Source organism: Xenopus laevis, chromosome 4L (genome assembly GCF_017654675.1).
Source record: "Xenopus laevis strain J_2021 chromosome 4L, Xenopus_laevis_v10.1, whole genome shotgun sequence".
NCBI classification, from domain to species: Eukaryota; Metazoa; Chordata; class Amphibia; order Anura; family Pipidae; genus Xenopus; species Xenopus laevis.
Genome location: NC_054377.1, coordinates 100691707 through 100713977, shown reverse-complemented (window position 1 = coordinate 100713977; position 22271 = coordinate 100691707). Strand labels below are relative to the sequence as shown.

The 22271-nt window shown below is 37.9% G+C and overlaps 1 protein-coding gene across 3 annotated transcripts in view; it reads right to left on the bottom strand.

The window, feature by feature from the left end:
• The window catches only part of tgfbr3.L (transforming growth factor beta receptor III L homeolog), a 115871-nt gene extending 106625 nt beyond the window's left edge, over nucleotides 1–9246 (bottom strand). The window contains exons 1-2 of one of the 3 annotated variants that reach the window (XM_018258580.2): nucleotides 9102–9246; nucleotides 8591–8736 (exon numbers count right to left, since the gene is read on the bottom strand). In XM_018258580.2, coding sequence (XP_018114069.1) covers nucleotides 8591–8648 — 58 coding nt within the window. In that variant the 5' untranslated portion in view covers nucleotides 8649–8736; nucleotides 9102–9246. Of the gene's footprint in view, nucleotides 1–8590; nucleotides 8737–8825; nucleotides 9064–9101 lie in introns of those variants that run through there. The other 2 variants (XM_018258581.2, XM_041590540.1) reach the window with 2 other exon arrangements.
• Between the last annotated feature and the right edge of the window lie 13025 nt (nucleotides 9247–22271).

Here is a 22271-nt window from a genome sequence, read left to right as displayed (position 1 = left end):
TAAACTTCCTACAAAAATAATAAAAGAGTTGCAATAGCAGTATTTATGCTATAAAAAGTCCTGCTCTACTTAAGAAAGTGCCCTTTAAAAGAAGCAGACCAGTAGAAACCATAAATTCTGCCACTTGTAATTAGCTACAGAGCCTTCTGGCATCAATGGAGTTACAGAATCACAAGATTATTTTCCATCTACCTGGCAGCTCCATGAAAAAGATTTTATGAATTATCACACTGTAATAGAGGAAAAACAGCATTCACTAGGCATGTACTGGTTCCTCTAGCTGAACACTTTTTTTGTGCCTAACGTGACATCCAGCCCAAAGCTGAGGAATGTATATAATGTGTAACGTAGGGAAAGACTGCAGCTCATTTCTTCTGCATAGACTGTGCTTTTCCTTTAGGTCAATAAGCAATCAAGCAGTTTGGAATAATTTGGCAATGATTTCAGTCTAAACAAGATATTCCCATGCACAATAGTGCATATACATTCTTTCTTGTTGCATTTGCTTGGTCAGCAAGACACATAATAATATAATAGTCTGTAACTATATAGACTGTAAATGCTTACAGAGTGATAGGATACAACATTCAACAAAACAAAAGTAATGTTATTCATGATGCCTATGTTCTATGTTAGGTATTCCCTTCCCCTTCTTTTTTAATAGAGGTGACAGTCTCCTAACATTAGGGCTAACAATAGCTCTATTCCTAACATTCTCCTTCTCTGCTATCATTTGCATTTCACCATTATTCAATTTTCTTCTACATGCCATCATATACACCACATAGTATACCTTTTATCAACCATGTGTTGATGCCTCTCTGCAGTAAAGGCCAATGGAAATTGCTGGGAGTTCAGCAACATCTGGAGAGCTACAAGTTGCGCAAGGCTAGGAATGAAAAAGATATATGGTTTGACCCACTTTCACCATCCACAAATTGACATTTACATTGGGCATAGGAGCATAACTCTGTAGAGTTAATAATCTAGAATGGGCATTTTGCCTTTTGGCCATCCAAACAACACATTTCACAGATTTACAATTTGTTATTTTCATCAGTATACAAAAGTCAGTGGATGAGTTTTGCACAAAAAAATAAAGTTGGCTGAACATTATGTACACCAGTGGGAAAGTTTACTGTTGTACAGCATTGCCTGATCCATGAGATCATCAATGATTTTTACTTTATAAATGGTAAAAATCCTACGTTGTACATATAAAGCAAACATCCTTAAAATCTTCTGTCCAAAAGTTGATATAACATATTGGTCAATAATTGTTACACTGATTTCCTTATTTTTATGGATTTTTTTAGTCTGTAATAAAAATTGGCTCTATGCCCGGCAGAGCCACGTCATTGCCTGAACACATTCAGCCCAGCACTATCCAGAGACATGGGGGTGCAGGATTTGTGTGTCGACCCACTGAGCTCTGCCCACTGTATAATAATCACTTTTGTAGGTGTCAGGTACTTACATCTGGAAGAACCTTTTCATACCATAGGGTCACAGTAAAAATGTGTCAATGGGAGTAAATCAAATTACTGAGTGCTACGCCCTATTTTGGAACAAGTTTCAATATGTTAATAAGGCTCTTTAAGAATCGGTAAATTAGAAACAAAATCGAATTAACTCAATTAGACTTCACAAAATAAAACACGTGAGAGCTTTCCCGCTCCAGTACTGGATTGAGCACACCCTTCCATAAGACACACGTTTCCATTTAAAATATGTGTTATCTCAGGATATCCTGTATTTTGAATAGCTTGTATTTTTATACTAAACTTTCCACATTTCTGTGTCCTGTAGGATTTTGGAAAACTTTTACTCTACTAGAAAGTAAACTGGCACTGACTACCAAAACATCCCATACTCCAGAAGATGCCAAAGATGACCCCAAAAGGATTTAGTTACATAATAGCACTTGAGAGGTGTACAATATGCTGCTTGTGTGTAAATAAATTTTTCCTACATAAAATAAGATTTCTCTGCATGATCTTGCCAACCAAATGAAATGACCACTGAGGCAAGAGATGGAGTAGCATTTCTGCACTAACTTGTGGTGTCAGTCGATCATGGCCATACACAGGGCTGGACTGGGATTCTTATAGATACTGGCATTTCTTGTATACAGAGCCCCAAACAGTCCCCCACAGGCCAAAAAGATTATGACTGTCTATGGCATCTTACAGCATCCAATGATTGCCAATCCATATAATGATGAATTTGCTTGCAGCTCCCTCCAAAGAAAATCCCCCTCTTTATGGGCTCAAGATAATATAGATACTCGAAGGAAGCGCTGATGAACAACAAAGCGTAATACGTAAATCTAATGTGCAATAAAGTTCCAAAGCTATGGGTCATATGTGTTCAATATTAAAGTTGATAACAAAACTTTTAAGGGGTTATGTAATATAAGGCACTAAGTTTGCCTAGGGGCAGTAACCCATAGCAACCAATTAGCAGGTAGAATTTGCTGGTCACCTGTTTAAATGCAAACATCTTATTGGTTGCTATGGGTTACTGCTCCAGGGCAGAGTTAGTGCCTTAAATTACATATGGGGGTTAGTGTTAGCATAGCTCCCAACATTTTGGAAGTAAAAAGAGGGACAAAAAATTTTTTTCCGCATGTAGCGCAGCAATTTTTTGACCACACCCCTTTCTGTGGCCACACCCCCTAATTACCATGTTTGTTTTACAAAATTTGGCAGGTTATGAAAGTTTGAAAATATTTCTCCTTATCTAAACTGTGTTTTTGTGTCTCAAAATTGTTACAAAGTATCTTATTTGCACCTGTTAGCTGTTCTAGGCTCTCTGCTAAAAGCCAATTAAGTGAGAAACTTTGTTTCTTTTTCTGGCTGTTCAGTGCAGAGAAAAGAGGGACTTTCCAGTACAAATGAGGGACTGCGGGTTGAGCAGTCAAAAGAGGGACTCTCCCTCTGAAAAAGGGACAGTTGGGAGGTATGGTGTTAGTGTAAATCTATAGGAGTCACACTATGAGTCTATCTACTCACGTGACAAATGAATATGGGTTTGAAATATAACCAATTGAGACCATAGTCGGTTGTCACTGTAATGCAGATTACATTAAGGGAAAAGTGTGATAGTGTGACCAGTGAACTGGATCCAAATAGATTTACACTGAGCACCTAATGTGTTGCGATCACCTTTTATATTGAACACATGACACTTTATTGCACATTACGTTTACATATTACTCTTTGTTCATATGCGCTTCCTTTTAGTTTCTACATTATGTTGAAGGGAAAACTGCATATGCGACAGAATGCAACCTCTTCCTGAAAGAGACATATCCATATCGGTGCCAAAATCAGTGTATGGTAGTATAACCCCCTACAGTGCATTTTTTACTGGAGGAGGGGGTGAAATTACACACCAAAACGTCACTGTCTGCCTGCAGGTATCATTGTAGCAACTGATACAGTCTGTAGTTTCAAAGAAGAGACTTAACTCGGATAGGATATATTGTCTTCCCAAATACTATGAAATTGTGGGATTTATAGTTTAACAACAGTTTGAGGGTCACAGATTGGTGCACACTAAGGGGTCTTACAAATGGTCATGTTACCGAATGGTGGATCACTACTGTATTCCACCACTGCAGTGGAATGTAGGAGAGATCCACCATAGGGGAACATGGGGCAAAACACCAGTGTGCAAGAGCCCTAAATAATGGACATGGCACGGCTAAAGACAACCATGTCCAATGGAGATGGCTTTTATTGATGTGGCACTTAATTTCTTTTTGCATTGCACTGCCTATCTCTGCACAATTTCTATATTTACTAAAGATCTTACTTTCAGTTTACAGTCAATATGTATGTAACCAGAAACTATAACTTAAATATGTTGTGCCCTATTTAAACAAGATGAGCCTAGAATCTTTTTTTGATAAAACAGTCCCATCCCCCTGAATGTAATCCAGACCAGGAGATTAAGAATTCCATGTGCTGCTATTACTGATTTATAGCTCTTCATATGGATAAATGGATGGTGTACTGTAGAACCTGCAGATTAACCCAAATCAGTAAACACACAGCATACATCTTTGAGTCATAATTTAAAGGAAAAAATTCTGGTGTCACATTGAAACTGAGATGGTATTTTACAGTAAAAAACATTCAATGCAGCATTTCCATCTGTCATCACTGGTGGTTTCCATTAAAACTAATGATGGGCTTTGGATGCTTCTCTGTTGGATAAGAACCTGTCCCATGTGCCATGACTTTAAGACATGTGTGGCTGGGCCCTGTGACTTTGATGTGGGTAGCACACTTCACATACAGGTCTTTGAGTGGATCCCTACAGTAGGATGTATACACAATCACCAGCAATTACACCAATGTTTGGGCATTTTGCCAGAATGTTGTATTTGCATGGGACATAAACAAATTGGCGCATGGGCCATTTAACCAAACATACTAACTCCCAAGATAATATTTACTTTAATTTTTTAACTTTTTAAACTTTTTAATTTTAATGTTTTGACAAAATATTCAACATAATGAATTTTAAATTAAAAATGTATGCAATTACAATATGTATTACCTGTTAATACTACCTCGCAAATAAGCATTTAGGTGTTACTGATACACAGCCTACAGCTTTATTAATAATACTGCTCTTCCAGCACATGCATGAGGCTGAAGAAAAGCTTCACTAGCACTGGATGTGTTATGACATTTTCTGTGCTTTGGTTTAATCATTAACAATGCCTAGAAGAGGCACTGGAATGTTTCCAAAGTAGCACTGGAAACTGCTGTGTTCGGGTTCTCTCACAAAATTTAAATTTAACAATATCCCAATAACTACAATTGTTCATTAACCATAAAATAAAGCTACACTTTTGGTTCTGGATGAATATGACCTAATGCCAAATGTTTTATTAAACAGAACCTTCAAACCAAATTCAGACACAAGACAATGTACCATACAGTTACTAGATGTTTAATGTCCCCCATAACACACAGCCAGTATAAATGTGGTGCAATCCTCATCATTAATGTCCCAGAACACATAGTAGTATTAATACAGCGCGAACATCATGTTTAATGCCCCCAAAACACATATTTCCTCCTTTCACCAACAAAGTTAATTTCATACAGTACTTCGTACCTACTTTCTTTACACTTTTCCTCATCTCCACTTCTTCTTTTCCTCTAGTCAAAGGGTCACTAACATTTTTTAACCCGTGAGCCCTATTCAAATATAAAAAGAGTTGGGGAGCAACACAAGCATGAAAAATGTTCCTGGATTGCTAAATAAGGCAACCCCTATTTGGGAGCTCCTGTGTGGACTGATAGCTTACAGAAGATAGTGTTTGGCAGTAAACCTGTTTTTATGCAACCAAAACTTGCCCCCAAGCATTGAATTCAAAAATAAGCACCTGCTTTGAGGCCACTGGGAGCAACATCGAAGTGGTTGGGGAGCAACATGTTGCTCATGAGCCACTGGTTGGGGAGCACTACTCTAGTCTAAGTCATTTTACTAAGCTACATCTTATCCATCATAATTGATAATCATATTCATTTCTGCACAAGGCTCCCTCTGCACTGTTAAATTGAAACTATTTTTCATTTGTCTAAATTTCACTCTGCACTGTTCCATTAACTGTTATACAAATAATGATTTCTGAAGTGACAGAATTTAGGCAAATAAGATCTGCGTCCCCATCTAGAATCCCAGCAGGTATTCATGACATATATACACAAACAGCAGCACAGTATTCTAGAAAGGTATGCCAATCTGATATGTATTTCACAAATGCCCACACTTTATTATAGAAGTGGATGTGGAACTGATATATATATATATATATATATATATATATATATATATATATATATAGATATATAGATATATATATATATAGATATATATATATATAGATATATAGATATAGATATATAGATATATATATGTCATGAATGGCAGCACAGTATTCTAGTGGGGTATGAGGGTCAGATATGTTTGTCATACATGGCAGTACCTAGAGGCGGATGTTGATTTGATAAGACAAAACTATGTTACCAATTATATTATCATTTGCAAGTCAGTAGCTATAGTGCCACCCATATTCGGACCATACTAGGATGGAGGCAGTAGCCTGTCCAAATGAAAATGTTAGCCAAGGATTCAAACTGTGATACTTAGCCAGAACAGCATCCTCCCCTTGACACAAAGATATGGGCACCATGAGAACATGTAACACAAATCTTGGTGGGGGCACAAAACCTACCAGTAGTTGAGCAGCTATATTTTCATGTTTATCAACAGCAGAGTGGGACGGATGCTTTAGAAAGTTCCCCAGGCCGGCTCAATTTTTACCATGAAGGAGAACCAGCAGGGGAAAAAACATTTAGCGATTTAATTAATTGGGAGTGCTTATCATTTAGTGAATTAAGATTTCACATTTGTCCTTAAACTTGTTGTTGTTAATAATGCCAAAAAAATAGGTTTTGCGCCATTTCTGTCTGGAGTAATTTGGTACTCTAAATGTATTCAAGTGTCATCTGGAATGACAACACCAAAATTTAGAAAATCACCAATTTAACATAAAAACATTTCCACTATTGTGACTCCATAGTGTTGGATGATTGCTGGCTGTAAACAAACATTTACTTCACTTTAAAGGGCCCTTACACACTGGTGTTTCAGGATGTGTTCTTCTGTCATTGCTGCTCGGTCAGATCATTACTTTCTGTGTCGGTTGTACTGACAAGGCCACGCTGAACTGCTGAATGCAGATGATACATAACACAGAGATTTGTCAAAATGCTATATCTGCAATATTGGGCATGCTGCAAGGCTACAGCACGCATATAAACTAATTGCTAATTAAACATGTAGGATGTGAATTTAATATCTGGCCAGTAGTAAAGATGGCAACCCTACTGGTTTACTATTACAGACTAATAAAACAATCTATACATGCTGCCCATAATAAACCTAGCAGACATTATTGGCATTATTTCATGCTATCATTCCCTCTGAAGGACAAATGTCACAGACAAGCAATAAGTGCTGCTCACACAGCTAGCTAAAACTTACGTTACACATCCAATACGAGGCACAAATGAAAATAATAGTACAGTAGTTCGAAACAGCTGTGGATGCCCATGATAAACACAGGAACAGCTGAGTTGGTGTGAGCTGTATATTACATTGAACAGATGCCTTTAGCGCCAAGAATGTCCGCTCTTATTTGAAACAGGTGAGGCAACAGGTTACTTCAGTCATTCAGACTTTATGAACTTGTAAATGAACAGAAAGAAACTGCACAAGAGTAATACCAAGCTCTGTGTTTAGTTTTACTGTATCCAATGTGTATAAGAAACGGATCCGCACACACGCTGATTAATGCAGTCGGGGAATATCCCCTTTTATTCACCCCCGAAACGTTGATGTTCGGTGGCTGAATAAAAGGGGTTATTAATCAGCGTGTGTGCGGATCCGTTTCTTATACACATTGGTTGCTAAGGGACCCGGCCGGGTCAACGGAAGAAACGCACCACCAATTGCAGGATTGGTGAACTACAGGTGTGCGGTAGGAGAATTACATTGTAGTTTTACTGTATCCCATTATTAAGCAGTAATGCAGACAGCTAACACTAGAAGATATCAGTACACAGCTCAAATAGTGAAACCACCAGAGGAAATACAGATAAAAATGATTTAAACAACAAAACTTATCGACATACAGGATCTCGGACAAAGACAAAGCCAGGATCAGCAAGATATAAGCATAAATAGAAAACCCTGCAAGCTGCATTTTTTAAAAGACTGAATTCTCAGATGATCTGATCACCTTAATGAAGCACTGCCATATATTTTTATAAATGGAGGACACTGAAAGGACACATTCACAAACATTTATTTACCCTTTTCACGTAGGTAACAAAAAAGTTAAATTTTCCCCTTAGTTCAACTATTTTTTTCTATTTATGAAAACATGAATTCAGGAAAAAATATTTCTTGTCCTCTATGGTTTTTATTTCTAAAGTATGTGTATTTTTTTCGCAAAAGTGTTGTAGCCGAATTGGCATGCACAATTATAGGCCAAATGTTATAAGAAACATAATAGGTAGTAAGGTGATCTATGGAAATTCTCACTGACAATTTTTTGTATTTTATTGCGTTTGTAAATAATAGTAAATTGCAGAACAGTTATGTGGGGAAAAAGGAAACGATTGAGGGTTTTGCTTGGCTATTATTAAATATCTGAACATGTGCATGTAGATAAGCCATAATTATTGTTTAACTGATATTTCGGTTGTCTGATAAGGCTATCACCAGCGGCCTGTTTTGTGTTCACAGCATTGCATAAGCAATAATAATAATAGTACAAAACCAGAAAGAAAAAGCAAATCAGGAGAGAAATTATAATAAGAGTAAGGAAATTTGCAGGCATTAAAATCTGAGCCAGAAAGCAAGGAACAAGGAGACTTTATGTGCCCTCCATATGTCACAGTGTGCAGCCTGAAATCCACTAGGCTTTGGGCACTTCACAATCAGGTTACAATTATGACAGAGATAGTCTTGCAGAGATTGGTGCCAATGTATCACTTACCTAAGGATGCCAAGTGCAGGTTGAGGAGGAGGAATGCCAGGACACAAAGTGATGCCATTGCTCCCTTATAAGATAGTGCTCAGTATACCAGTCAGTCAGTATCCAGCTGTTAAAGGGCTCTTATCTGTACCAAAGCCGTGTCCTGCCTGGGAAGGAAAGAGAAAGAAATTTCAGCCCATGGCTTTGGAAAACATCCTGCTGACACTTCCCACCCCCAAGCCCTGAGGAACTTTACATGATGAACAGCAGCAGCAGCTCAGAGTGGGCACTAAAGGAAACAATCCCGGGCACTGCTCCTAGCGGGCACGACTTCAAGTGCGCAAATCTTACGCAAATCTTACTGACTAGTGAGTGAGTCCATACACAAACTCACACACTCACACACACACACAATGTGCAAAAAGTCCGCCAGATGTTCGCAGCTCCTTCTCCCATGCCCCGGAGACACCAGCTTACTCTCGTCCTGCAATTCGGGCAAGAACTAACGGGCATCTGCCAGTGTCACACTCACCCGGACTTTTTAGGGAGACACAAACAAGCCGGCGTCCGCTGTCAGTTCCCACTTGGGTACGCTCCATGCATCTCCCCCTGTAGGACGCTACAAGCTCGTAAAGGGGGTAAAGGAGGCGGCAGCTTGAGCGCTGCGGAGGCGCGGCCTGAGATCCGTCGGCTTTTGTTTCTTCCGTTGGTATCGTGTGGTTCCCTGCAGACTCATTTCAGTGCACACTGCGCCACCTACAGGTGCATTTGCTGTTGTTTTCACAGCTGTCAAAGTTCAAGGGAAAAAAGTTTTCCCAGAGCGCTTCACATACAGAATCTATTCTTGCCATTAAGCTACAATGTAGCTAGAATCAGTGGCATAGAGACATGTTACACACTGAATCATGCCATGCTTTAAGGTGGCCATACAAGGGCAGATAAAATCTGCTGACAGACAAAAGGTGACCATTCACTATAAGATCCACTGGTTAGGTCGCCAAATGAGCGGATCTTAACCCGATATGCCCTCTAACAGCTGGGCAATATCGGATGAATCCGAACATTCGGCCCTGGGGTACGAAAAATCAAACTTGACCAATCAATATCTGGCCGATTTTTGTCCTGATATCGATCAGGAGGACCCATCGGGAGCCCCCACACATTTGCAGATAAGCTGCCGAATCTGTCTAAAGGACCAATATCGGCATCTTTAATTTGCCCGTGTATGGCCACCTTAGGTTCAGAACACGATCTATGAACCTAAGAAGCTGACTTCTTTTAACTAAGCAGAGAAAATATATTCATATACAAATATATAGTAAAGTACCCCCTATTGTAAAATATAAGGATATTATAAGTTACTGAGGAGTTCAAGTTACTGAGTTCATATGGGTGACTTCTAATATCCTTATATTTTGCAACAGGAGGTACTTTATTTATTATAATACACAAGGTTCAGTGAGTCACGTGAAATGACATTACTAAGCCCCAGTTATAACTGTTGACATCACTAAGCAACGTTTAGCATATGATTTACAGGATATTCATTGATATTCTTGTGTATTATAAAGTGAATAAAGTGCTCTCTTGTAAAATATAAGGATATAATATCCTCATATTTTGCAACTGGGGGTACTTTATTTATTATAATACACAAGTTTTAGTGAGTCATGTGACAGAAATGACATCAGAACTCACCGTTTATAAGGATATAATTTACAAGATATTCATGGCTTTTGTGTATTATATAAATATATATAGTTATATACAATGTATACATTCTTCATCTCTTCCATTTTTAGTTCTGTTGTATGCTTTCTCTCAACTTTCAACTGATTTTTCAAAGCTAATGGCTTATTGGTTGCTACTAGTTATGTGACTGGGAAAGATTCAGATGATATTACTATAAATATCATTATATTATAAAGTATAATTCATGTAAGCCAAACTGCGCACTGCTCGCGACAAACATTAAACTGGACTGGTAAATGATGTCAGCAGGGAAATGTAAAAGGCAGTTGCAACACTTAGCATATGTTGGGAAAAATGTGCACACTCAGCATTCAGTAAACCACAGAGTGTGCATACATTGGCACAATAATCTCATTAATCATTTGACTATACCACAACATGCACAGGGCCTGGTTAACTCTGAATTCTGGATTATTTTATAGATGGTCTTAAAGCCCATCATTCATAAATTAGAGTGATGGCCCATATAATCAGTAACTTATTTAGAAAGCTGTCCCATTAGCTTACTCTGCTTAATATGCATTGAATCAAATCAGATTTTTTTTTTACATGTTTTTAAACTTTCTGAAGGATATCCAAAAGCAGTGGCATAACTAGATGATACTGGGCCCCACAGCAAATTCGTTTAAGGTCCCCCAACATATCCAGAGGTTTCCAATATATGTTGAAATTGCATATTAATTAGGGCTTCATGGGGCCCCCTGTACCTCCTGAGCTGCCCTGCTTTTGCTAGCTCTGTAGTTACGCCCCTGTCCAAATGGGTATATTTATTAATGTTGAAGAAAAAGTTCTCAACAAAATTCTCAAAGTGGTGCTCTAAAAGTCTAAACAAATGAGAGGGGGGGTCTGTGGTGATGTTTTCACCCGCCCAACCCGCACCGGCCAACCATGACCCTTCTATTTATAGACCCCCGCTTGCCCCGCCGCACAGTAATTTCACGAAAGGGACGGGCGTGTCGAATTTAGGGGCCTGGAAGCCAGCAGTGCTAGGTTGCGGGCTGGGAGAGCAGGAGAAGAGCTCAACCCGTACCTGAAGATTTTGTGGAGGAGCTGGTAAGAACCTGCCCGAACCAGTGGGTAAACCCGGGTCCCGTAGGTTTAGGGACAGCCCGCATATCACAATTGTACATTGCCTCATTACCCTTTAACCACTAGATATTTCCTCTAACTCTTTGTTAAGTTTGTGAATGTTCCATCATCACTGGCACCACTTTTGATCTTTAAAATAATTTTGAGTATTGTAAAATGTATCTGTCCATTGACTTGTGAGAAGTGAGAACTTATTGCTGTACACTACACCCACAATAGTCTTTCAATACTGACTAAAACTCAAGGCCATGACTGGCCATGAAGGATATCCAATATTTTTTTTTAAGCACCAGTAAAGACAGTACTTTGCTGCCCCTTTCAATCTGCCACCCAGCAAGAGGAATTCAGAGTATGTGTGTGACACTACAATATCTGCAGGGTTCTGAAGAATTCACAACCTTTAGCCGAAGTAGCAGGGGTCATGCATTTGCTTCTCTTCACCCTCTCTAGGAGTTTGGGAGTAACTATAATAAGAATTTCAACTTGAACCTTCTTGTTCCTCTTGGCAAATGTGTTACATCTTATTGCATGCCTTTATATCCCTCTAAAAGTTTACTTCTGGCCATCAAATAAAAGATCCTTAGAGACAGCATAGAAAAATGATTGATGGTAACAACTTCCTGGGTTCATACAATAGTCATTCAATTGCACCACTTTATTGCATTAAGCCTCGGTGCTTTGACTACCAAAAGGGGGAGCAGTTCACCTTAGACTATGAACTTTGCATTGACAATGAAAGTACCACTTTGAAGATATACTGCGTAGTGAATTTATTGCAGACTTATACAGCACAAAATGTGTCAGGTCCCTATGTGCACTTTATTTTTGGTTCAAGGTGATGTAAGGTTTATCGCTAGACTGTGCATTAGCTACAGTCTGCAAAGTCAAAAGCAAACAGATATAGTCTGCTGAATCAAAGTTTAAGCTGTTTCGTTTATTTAAAGGTCTTGTTACATTTGTACAAAAGGCCAAACATAATTGGTTTGATATAAACATTTAGCTACAGAGTTGAATTGTAGAATTATGACATTAAAGTTGACAGAGAAAAAGGAAAAACATGTTACTTGATATATACTGAAAATCAACGAGGGCAGAACAAACTGAATCAGAGAGAACAACTTGGAGGGAACATATTTCTCTCTGTACCAGAAAACCTGTCAAGTAAATTATAAAGAAAAGCAGATGCCTGATTATATACAACAATGTCAGGTGTATTAAGGACTCATTTAGGGGGCAGATTTATTAAAGCTCGAGTTATGTTTTCCACAAAAAGTCGAGTTTTCGAGTATTTATTGAAAACATTCCCATTTTCAGGTTCAAAAAATTAAAATTTTTCGAGTTTTTAAAATTTAATTTTTTCGAGTTTTAATAAAAAATTTAATTTTTTGAGATTTTTTTTTTAAAAGAAACTTGAATTTCTCATGATTTATTATACACCGACCCTGGAAATAGCATGGATCCAAAAATAAACCATCTAAAACCTGTCGAGGTCATGGAGGAGTCAATGGCAGAGGTCCCTCGAACCATTTGAAGATGTTATCAGCCTGCACGATGTTCGAGTTTTCTCTGGAGGTTGCCTGAAAACTAAAATAATTTGAGTGATTCATATTTTTTCATGCCAAAAACTCGAGTTCAATTCAAGTTTTCAAACTTGCAGAGTTTTTTTACCCATTCAAGTTTTTTCTTAAATAAGATACCATTCGAGATATAATAAACTCTAACACTCGATCTTTGATAAATAACCCCCTTAAATGTAGAACAGTGTAACCGATGGGTCCTAATCAATATCCTCATCGATTTAAAGAAATGTTTTCTCAAGCCTATATGGAGCGTATATATCCCAGCATTCCCTGATTGCTTCCAGTAGATACCATTCAGGCTCATTCATGAGTGTACTGGTTCAAGAATTTAACCTATGTTCTGCCTGTTATAAGTCAAAAAGGTCTTTTGTTAGTTCCAAAAATTGTTTCTGTTCTCATTCTCATCAATTATTGATATATGCAGTTGTCTTGTGACTACAGCATGCTTAAAGGGATTTTGAAACATTTTAAAATAATTTTGCTATATTAACCAAGACCAAATTACACTCACAGTTTCAAACTATACAGCCACCTAAACTTCAAGCTCCTTCCAGTAATAAGTCCAGCCTGGATTGTTGAGCAGCTGTAGCGAAGAAAATGAGCTGCCAATATTGCAATCTAAATGACATTTTCATTTGTTAGTGAGATTTTATATATAATTTCAATAACTTTTGTCTTATCTTAATTATGTCTTGTATCAATGTAAAAGTGACCTTTATTTATTCGAGCAATAAAATACAAACAAACACACTTAAGGACATGAAAATCCAAACCTCATTACATGAGGGGACTATAAAAAAGGCCTAAATATCATAGTACTATGCATAAACATATTATGCAGTATAACAACTTTATACCGGGTACAAAGGGGAAAGTTGTGCTGTGGGGAAGAGCCATTATTCAAAGAATATGATAAAAAAGATAATGTTACCAGTTGGATTACATATTGTGAACAAGATCAGTGGTCCAGATATTCAGAGCTAAAATTTTCACTTTTTTCTAAAAATCCAGAATCTGTGAAAGGTTCGGGTGACTAAACAAAGCAAAAAAGTAGAAATGAAACCCTGCAACTCGAAAAAAAAAAACCTCACTAAATCTGTTTCCCTAATGGGATTCCTGACAGTAAACAAAACATATCAATGACCTTAACCTTTGTAGTACAAAAGCAGCCACCTTCACCTTTTTAAGTTCTAGAAAAGCCTTTCATGCTCTGCAGACCATTTGAACATTACTGAGCTCTACTCTTTATTTAGATCTGTTAAGGGAGCTGCAACTGAAGATCTGCGGTAGTAGCCTACTATGCCCTGGAATTCTCTTGTATCTTCGTAACTATTTGGGATTTTCTTTCATCTCTATTGCACACTGTAAGGTTAGTAGTAACCCCAGCCTCTCAGAGTCTACAACAGCTTGCACTTTTGCTAAGTGAGATAACCACACTTACTTTTCTCACCGCCAGATAGGCCTCAACATCATCAGCTGGTGTCAACTTTTGAAGATGATTTTTACTGGGACTTGCACCAGGACAACACTATCTTGTAGTTTCTCAGACACAGCCTCGATTTCTTTTTGAAGGTGAATTTGATGTTATTGCTCAAAGACATACTTGCTTCTGTCTGTGCTAGTGCAGTAAGCAGCAGTTGATTTGCCACATTCAACTATATAGCCTGTTTTTTTTCACATTCAACTATATAGCCTGTTTTCTCCCTTTGTTCTCATGGGGTCTTGGTATATTTATTGCTGGTTTGCATTTGTTGGGTGCATAGGGTAAATACCGGGGTTTGAACACACCCAGACCTGCAACCCCTTGGGGCCAGCCAGAGCTGCAATAAAGCTTATTGTGGGTGGCACAGCAAATAAGTCTTTGCATGCATGCATTTGGTGCCTGGGGGGAGCGCAAGTCTGGAGAAAGGGGGGGGCCTAACCTTCACTAGTTAGTCCACTAGATGAGTTTGGAGCATGACCATTATCATTTCCTCCATTTTTATCTGTAATAGATGTAAACCTAATTTGGTTACTGTCAGATTACAGGCAGCTCTGCAGCAGAATACATTTCACCAGTGGCACCTTTTTCCTCCTTAGTCTCTAGCAGCTTGGCAGGGAACAGGATGGGCTCTCTCTGTACTTCCACAGATTGAACAGCTTGGACAGTTTCCCAAGACTTGGTTCTGGCTGGATCTTTCACCACACAACCCCTGTTAAACTCTGTCAGAGACCCTGTACAAAAGGCTCCAAAGTCAGGCACTCCCTCTCTCCCAAGGATACAATGGGGCGCCCTTTCAATCAGACAGCTCTCCAGATCTGGACAATTATTTGCCAGAGAAGAATGGTCCAAGAATGGTGGAAGCTGCCCGTGTGGTTTCTTTAACTCTTTTTATTACTGTATTAATATATACCACCTGGATAAAAGACTATTGAGGGAATGTAATATGATTTATTTGTGCATATAAAGTTTGCAAAGACCATTGTGAATATTAGTGCACAAGATTTTCATTGTCTGTGTCCTTTTTGACCAATTTCATACCACAACAACATCCTCGCAAATTTTGTGAAACAGGAGAAGGATTTCTCTGATCCCCTACATAGACATGTCCTTTTTGAATTTTTGGTTTTACCAGGTAAAACATAGGCAAATTTTTCACCAGGTTTCGCTGAAAACAAAAGCCCAATATGTGCTGAAAAAGTCACCGGAAAAAAAAATCCCAAAAAAGTGGACATTGACTTCAATGCGTTATGTGAATTATCGCCACTATAGGCACTTTCCGGTGAAGTGAAATGGGACCGTTTCAGTCATCACTAATGGACAGACAGTAATTTAAATATCCACTTTATTATGAAAATTCATCCTTGAGATGAAAGGGTACAAACAGCACTGATTTACGTTGCCATGGAAACTTATCTTTTTCAAGGATATCTTTTGATATTCCGTACTGGTCATGATTTCATTTTAAGTCAGAAAAACACCTGTTTTCCTGTATTCATGTAGTTGAGAACAAAGGCAGGTACAGTTAATAATGATCGGTGTGGAGGTTCTTAGTGATTGATTTTGGTTTTTTCTTCTTCATGAAACTATATAAAGGGATGTTATCCTAAATACTGCACTTTTGGGGGAATGTACTAAAAGTTGCAAAGAGCAAAACAATTTGCACAAATAAGAATAAAAATTCACATCTTGCAATGTAATACTCTTCCTTAAACTGTTATTGCATTGCGAATTTTAATTGAGCAATGCCCACATTTAAGAAGGCTTAAAAGCGCTGTTATGTTTTGGAGCAAACATAACATTAAGAAGTTTTATTACATTCACTGAGCACTGGCGCAAACTATAACATTCGCCTGTCAGAAGTGGTCGCTAAATGTTTTCCAGGTTGGCAAAAGCTATATTAAATTCGCACAAAGGCAAATTTGTTTTCACAAAGGCATAACTTTCTGCATTGCGAATATTTTTTTCATTACCTGCTATTATTATATTCCCCCAAATGTCTTTTAATTTTGATTAGCTATTTTATATGTTTCTTGGTATGTTCTTGCCAGCCTAGCATATATTTCTCATTGTTAGAATTATGAACTTCTGAAGTTCCTTACGTTTCAAATAAGAATTTAAAATTCTTATACTTAATTTTTGTGGTCATTGTACTTTCAGCTCTTGTACTTTCGGCAATTAAAAAAAAATGAATTGATGTCATCTTAATCAGAGTACTTTTTGGAGCACTTTTGAAATTTACATTACTTTACTATTTTCATTGATTAGATATTTCCAATGTTAGACTTCTAATACTAGGTTTTCAACTCAAAAGCTCTTTCATATGCCTTACGATTACTGACATTCAAAAAAAGCTGCTGAGCTGAAAGCCTGGTATTAGAAACTTAAAGGAGAAGGAAAGGCTAAAATTAAGTTAGCTTTATCAGAAAGGTCTACATAAATACACCAGTAAACTCTCAAAGTAATGCTGCTCTGAGTCCTCTGTCAAAAGAAACATCACATGTCTTTCCTTCTATTGTGTACACATGGGCTTTTGTATCAGACTTCCTGTTTTCAGCATAAACCTCCAGGGCAGGGCTTGAGCATGCTCAGTTTGATCCTCTCCCCCTCCCTCCTCCCATCCCTGCTGTAATCTGAGCTCAGAGCTGTAAGTGAGCAGGGAGAGACTCAGGCAGGAAGTGATGTCACAACAAGCTTATATGGTAGCTTCTATTCTAAACAAACAGAGACAGTGTCTAGAGCTGGTAACTAAGGTATTAAAGGATTCTGCAGAATAAATATAGGGTTCTAGCTTGCACTATTGTGGTTAATCTGTTGACAATAAACAATCTTGGAGCTTTCCTTCTCCTTTAAAACGGCAAATACCTTAGAAACAACTAAAAATAGAAAATGTATGTAAATATGTTCAGATTCCCTTTAACTTAAAAACCACTATGAAGTTTTTAGACAAAGATTAAGAACTTGAACAGAGAGGTGTTGTTATATTAACTAAGAGACACACACATGCGCATCTCAGAATATAAGTAATTATTACAGTACAGGTATTATACATTCCGAATTAAAATGCCTCAGTGGCAGTAGAAGCTGTATACCAATTGGTCTTTCACAATATTAATTATTACTAACCGCATCCTTTTTTGCTTTTTGGTGTCAACTGCAGCTTTAAAGGACAAGGAAAGTCTAAAATAGAATAAGGCTAGAAATGCTGTATTTTGTATACTAAACATGAGCATGAACTTACTGCACCACAAAGCCTAATCAAACAAATGATTTATGCTTTCAAAGTTGGCCACTGGGGGCTGTCATCTTGTAACTTTGTTATACATCTTTGCCTGACCCTGCACATGCTCAGTGTGGTCTGGGCTGCTTAGGGATCGTCATAAACAAAGCTGCTTGAATTCTGCATGGCTGGTAAGTAAGGCGGGGGCTCCCCCTGCTGTTCATAACTATGATTGTTTCCCTGCTCAACAGTAAGGGACCATCTGACAATTCCTATCCACTGCAGTAAATGAAGGGAGAATTTCTCTGCATACAGTCAGGTTTCTTATAAAAACGGTACACATTTTTTAATTAAAGTATATTGGAGATATTGGTTTCTTTTTCCATTAAAGAAAGTAAAAATTGGATTTTATTTGTTTGCCTTTCCTTGTCCTTTAAGCCTTGACTGTTGCCTTGCTTGTTGATTCATTACTTGGAGTATTATATTTCACTAGCTCTTATTTGAAAGCACAAGGTATTTGCATATATTGGCAAATTGTTATTCATATTTTAGGTATACCAACTACATTCATGATATTTTTGCAGGTGAGTGTAGTTTGCAATTCCACAAAAAAGTTTTTTTTTTAAAGCTTCACACTTTTTTAAATTTCAATGGAAAGCAACCAACAGCTTAAGCACAACTGTTCTCTTGGTAGGTTTTTCCTGTACAGTTTACCAAAAGGAAAAATAATAACCAATATCACAGATGTTTGGATCTATTTCTCTCTGCAGAGAGACTTTATAAATGTGATTTTCTTCCACAGTCAGTAAAGAATATGCCAAGGTCCAATAAATTTCTTATAAGAGCTGCTAAACTATGGTATATTTTATTTTCCAAGTGAGATTCTTGGCTTTATGTTAGTATTACATGCTTTGCATTTGCAAGTTATATCTGCAAAAGGAATCAAGGTCCTAAAACTTGAATTCGCAAATACATTTAATTTTTTTGGAAATCTGACTGCTGGGCATTTATAGGGAAGAATAATAAATTAACCCCATGTACAGCTTGGTAAAATTGATTTGCAAGTTATATCTGCAAAAGGAATCAAGGTCCTAAAACTTCAATTCGCAAATACATTTAATCTTTTTGGAAATCTGACTGCTGGGCATTTATAGGGAAGCATAATAAATTAACCCCATGTACAGCTTGGTAAAATTGATCTCCTGAAACATACAAATCTCATATACAAACTCAAGTGCAGTGTGCAATTTTAGACAAGTATTATTACCCACAATTCCAGCACCATTGTGTCCCACCTCTTATCAAAATCATTGCAATTGCTGTTGCGAGTCTTGACAAATTTGTGTAAAAGGTGTAAGGATTGTGTGATTTCTGGTGCTCACTATTAAAATAACATTTGTGTAAGTCTGATGATCCTACTTCTAGATTCTAGAACAGGGATCCCCAACCTTTAGAACCCGTGAGCAACATTTAGAAGTAAAAGGAGTTGGGGAGCAACACTAGAATGAAAAATGTTCCTGGGGTGCCAAATAAGTGCTGTGATTGGCCATTTAGTAGTCCCTATGTGGATTGTCAACCTACATTGAGGCTCTGTTAGGCATTACACCTGTTTTTTATGCAACTAAAACTTGCCTCCAAGCCTGGAATTCAAAAATAAGCTCCTGCTTTGAGGCCACTGGGAGCAACATCCAAGGGGTTGGAGAGCAACATGTTGCTCACAAGCTACTGGTTGGGGGGTCGCTGTTCTAGAAGATGGTGGTAGTTCCAAGTTTCCCCAGTGTCAATAGGTTCACTTGAACACAATTTAGAAGAGGAGGCAGTACAGATGTAATGGTGTCAAACACAACTATGGGGAATTGTAATTTAAATTAAGTGCTGTTAGTGGAGTACTGCAGGTGTTTGTCCTTGGACACCAATTGATAAATACGCCTCTAAAAATTCCACAGGAATCAATATAAAGTGGCATAATGTAACTGTAGTGAGCACTAATTTCATGGTAGTGTGTTGGGGGACTTATTAATTGAGAAGGATTTTTGTGGATTTTGGAGAAAGGACGCTGGCAGGGGGATAAAATTACTTTTTATAAGTACATTATAGAACATTATAGACAGATTGTGAGGGATCTTTTACATAAAAAAGAACAAGAAGGAGATGTCACCCCTTTAGACTAGAGTAAAAGAACTTTCACTTGAAGCTGTTTGCTGGTGTGAATCATAAATAAGTCAAGAGATGGGCCCACATTCAGGCTAGAGAACATTTTTCTAGAACTCAGGCTTTTAAACCATTCTAAAGGCAAAGGTACCAGTTCTTGACTGTAATTTTATTACAGGAAACTCCTGCATAGAAATTGCTGGTGTGGATCAAAAATTAATCAAGAGATGGGCTGACATTTAGGCAGGCAGCAGAAATCAGAAGTCGGTAGTCAGGACCAAGGATTGTTAACCAGGATAGTCAAAATCACAGGCAATGGTCAACAATAGAAGTCTATAGAGTATATACCACGTTGACACAGAACTATAAAAAGGGTCCTAAATACTAAACTGACCTATTGCCAGCCATACTGATATAATTCACTTGATGTTTACTGTTACCTATTTGTCAAAAGATTTTAAAATCTACATGAGATGATGCTTCAGATAAAGAAAGAGAGCCGGAGAATAATTCACCCTTATAAAAGTAAACTGTAAAATAGTTGAAGGTCTGTAATTCAGATTAGCTATTATTCATTTATTTCATCTGGAATAAAAGATGCAAATTCCAAAACAAAGTAGTGGCATTTGAGACTCAGCCATGTACATATGGTATCTAAATTAGGATTTTTTTTTTTACTTAAATTGATTTTACACGTTCCTGGTTTTATAGGATAAACCTAGCATAAACTTGGCATAAATCATATATGCTGAAACTAACACATTGCTACCCCTGGCTGTCATTTTGTAAGGTTGCAGCACGTCTCCAGGCTTAGGTGCTGCAGTGGTGTGGTAGGGCTTACAGGCAGAGCAAAAACAGAAAGGATAGACCATTTATGTAAATAGTGCATTCAGACTATTGATTACAGTGTCTTTACCTTGCCCACTAAGTTTAATGTAGGGGCTATTACATGGTCATGGCTGATGACAAAATACATATGCCAGATAGGCACTGTGGAGCATGATGCAGGTGAATTTCGGATACATCATCTTGTAATTATATGACCCAAATATCTGCACCTTTTGCTGTCTTTGCAGACTTGTTATTGACAGTTCTAGAACAGGCAGCTGCTACTGGGTCCTTTTTAGCTGTTGTTATCATGCAGTTTAATAAAACTGCATGCACATTTTAGTATGTAAACCACTAGCATTAAATCAGTGATTGTACATATGTGTCTGCATTGCACATTGTGTCCCTTGGTAAACCCCTAATGAGGGAATGTAATAAAAGTCGTAAAGAGCAAACAATTTGCACCAAATAAGAACACAAATTTGCATTGTGATACTCTTCCTTAAACAATTTTGATTGCACATTGCAAATTTTAATTGCGCACTGCCCACTTTTAAGAAGTGCTTGAAGGTGTCGTAATCTTTTGAAGCAAACATAACTTTTTCAGTAAGAAGTTTTATTACATACACTGCGAACTGGCACAAACTATGAAATTCGCAAACCTTCTTTCCCTGTCGGAAAGGGTCGGTAAACAGTTTCCAGGTTTGCAAAAGCTATATTAATTTTGCAACATTTAGTTGATACATTTTTCAACAGCATCTCTGGAGTATTAGCAACTATTGTATCAATTCTAACAGCTGCCTGTAATGAAAACCAGGGATTCTGCTCAGCAGGAACAAAGATAAGAAATGTGTCAACTAAATGTATCAATTTAGAACAGTTTACAGGGTCTTAAAAGGTGAAAAATTTAACTTTACACTTCAATATTAGAAAAAAGATCACACATAGAAAATAGAAAGAAATTGGAGTTCTGGTGAACTATCTGAAACCAACTGAACTGAAAAAAATGTCGGAAGGTGAACAACCCCTTTAAGAACCCTAGGTGTTTCAGCTTGTGGTGACCATATCTAAAATGCCTCCCATTGTAGGAGTCTTTGAGGTCATGTTTACCATTAACCTTTTCCAAAATTTGCCATCCTAATTGGCATATTCTAGTTTTTTTCTACATCACTAGATGGAGTGTCCTCCTAGTAGTAGTTGCATATTATGGATGTAACGACTCACCCTGGTGGTCTAGTGGGCCAGCAGGGACGCCCGCCGTGCCTCCGATGGGGACGCCCGCCATGTGGTGCTTCTAACTCTTTTCTGGTTTCTCCTATGGCGTTTGCTCTTACGGATTTTACATGCCGGGTGCGTAATGTCATCACGTTCGTTTGATGGGAAATTCTAATTTCAACCCCGGCCTGCCTGACTATACTTTTCGTCTACTCCCTGAACTGTTATCTTCTGTGCAACCTTGATAACATACGTCCCCTTTTGCCTGTTCAGAATATTTACTTGACTCCTCTCAAGTTTAAGACCTGCCAGCATCTGAGTAGCTGAGGGCTCCTCCCGAAGCCAAAGGCGGCTGCTAAAGGAAGAAGATTGAGCCGAGACCAGGGA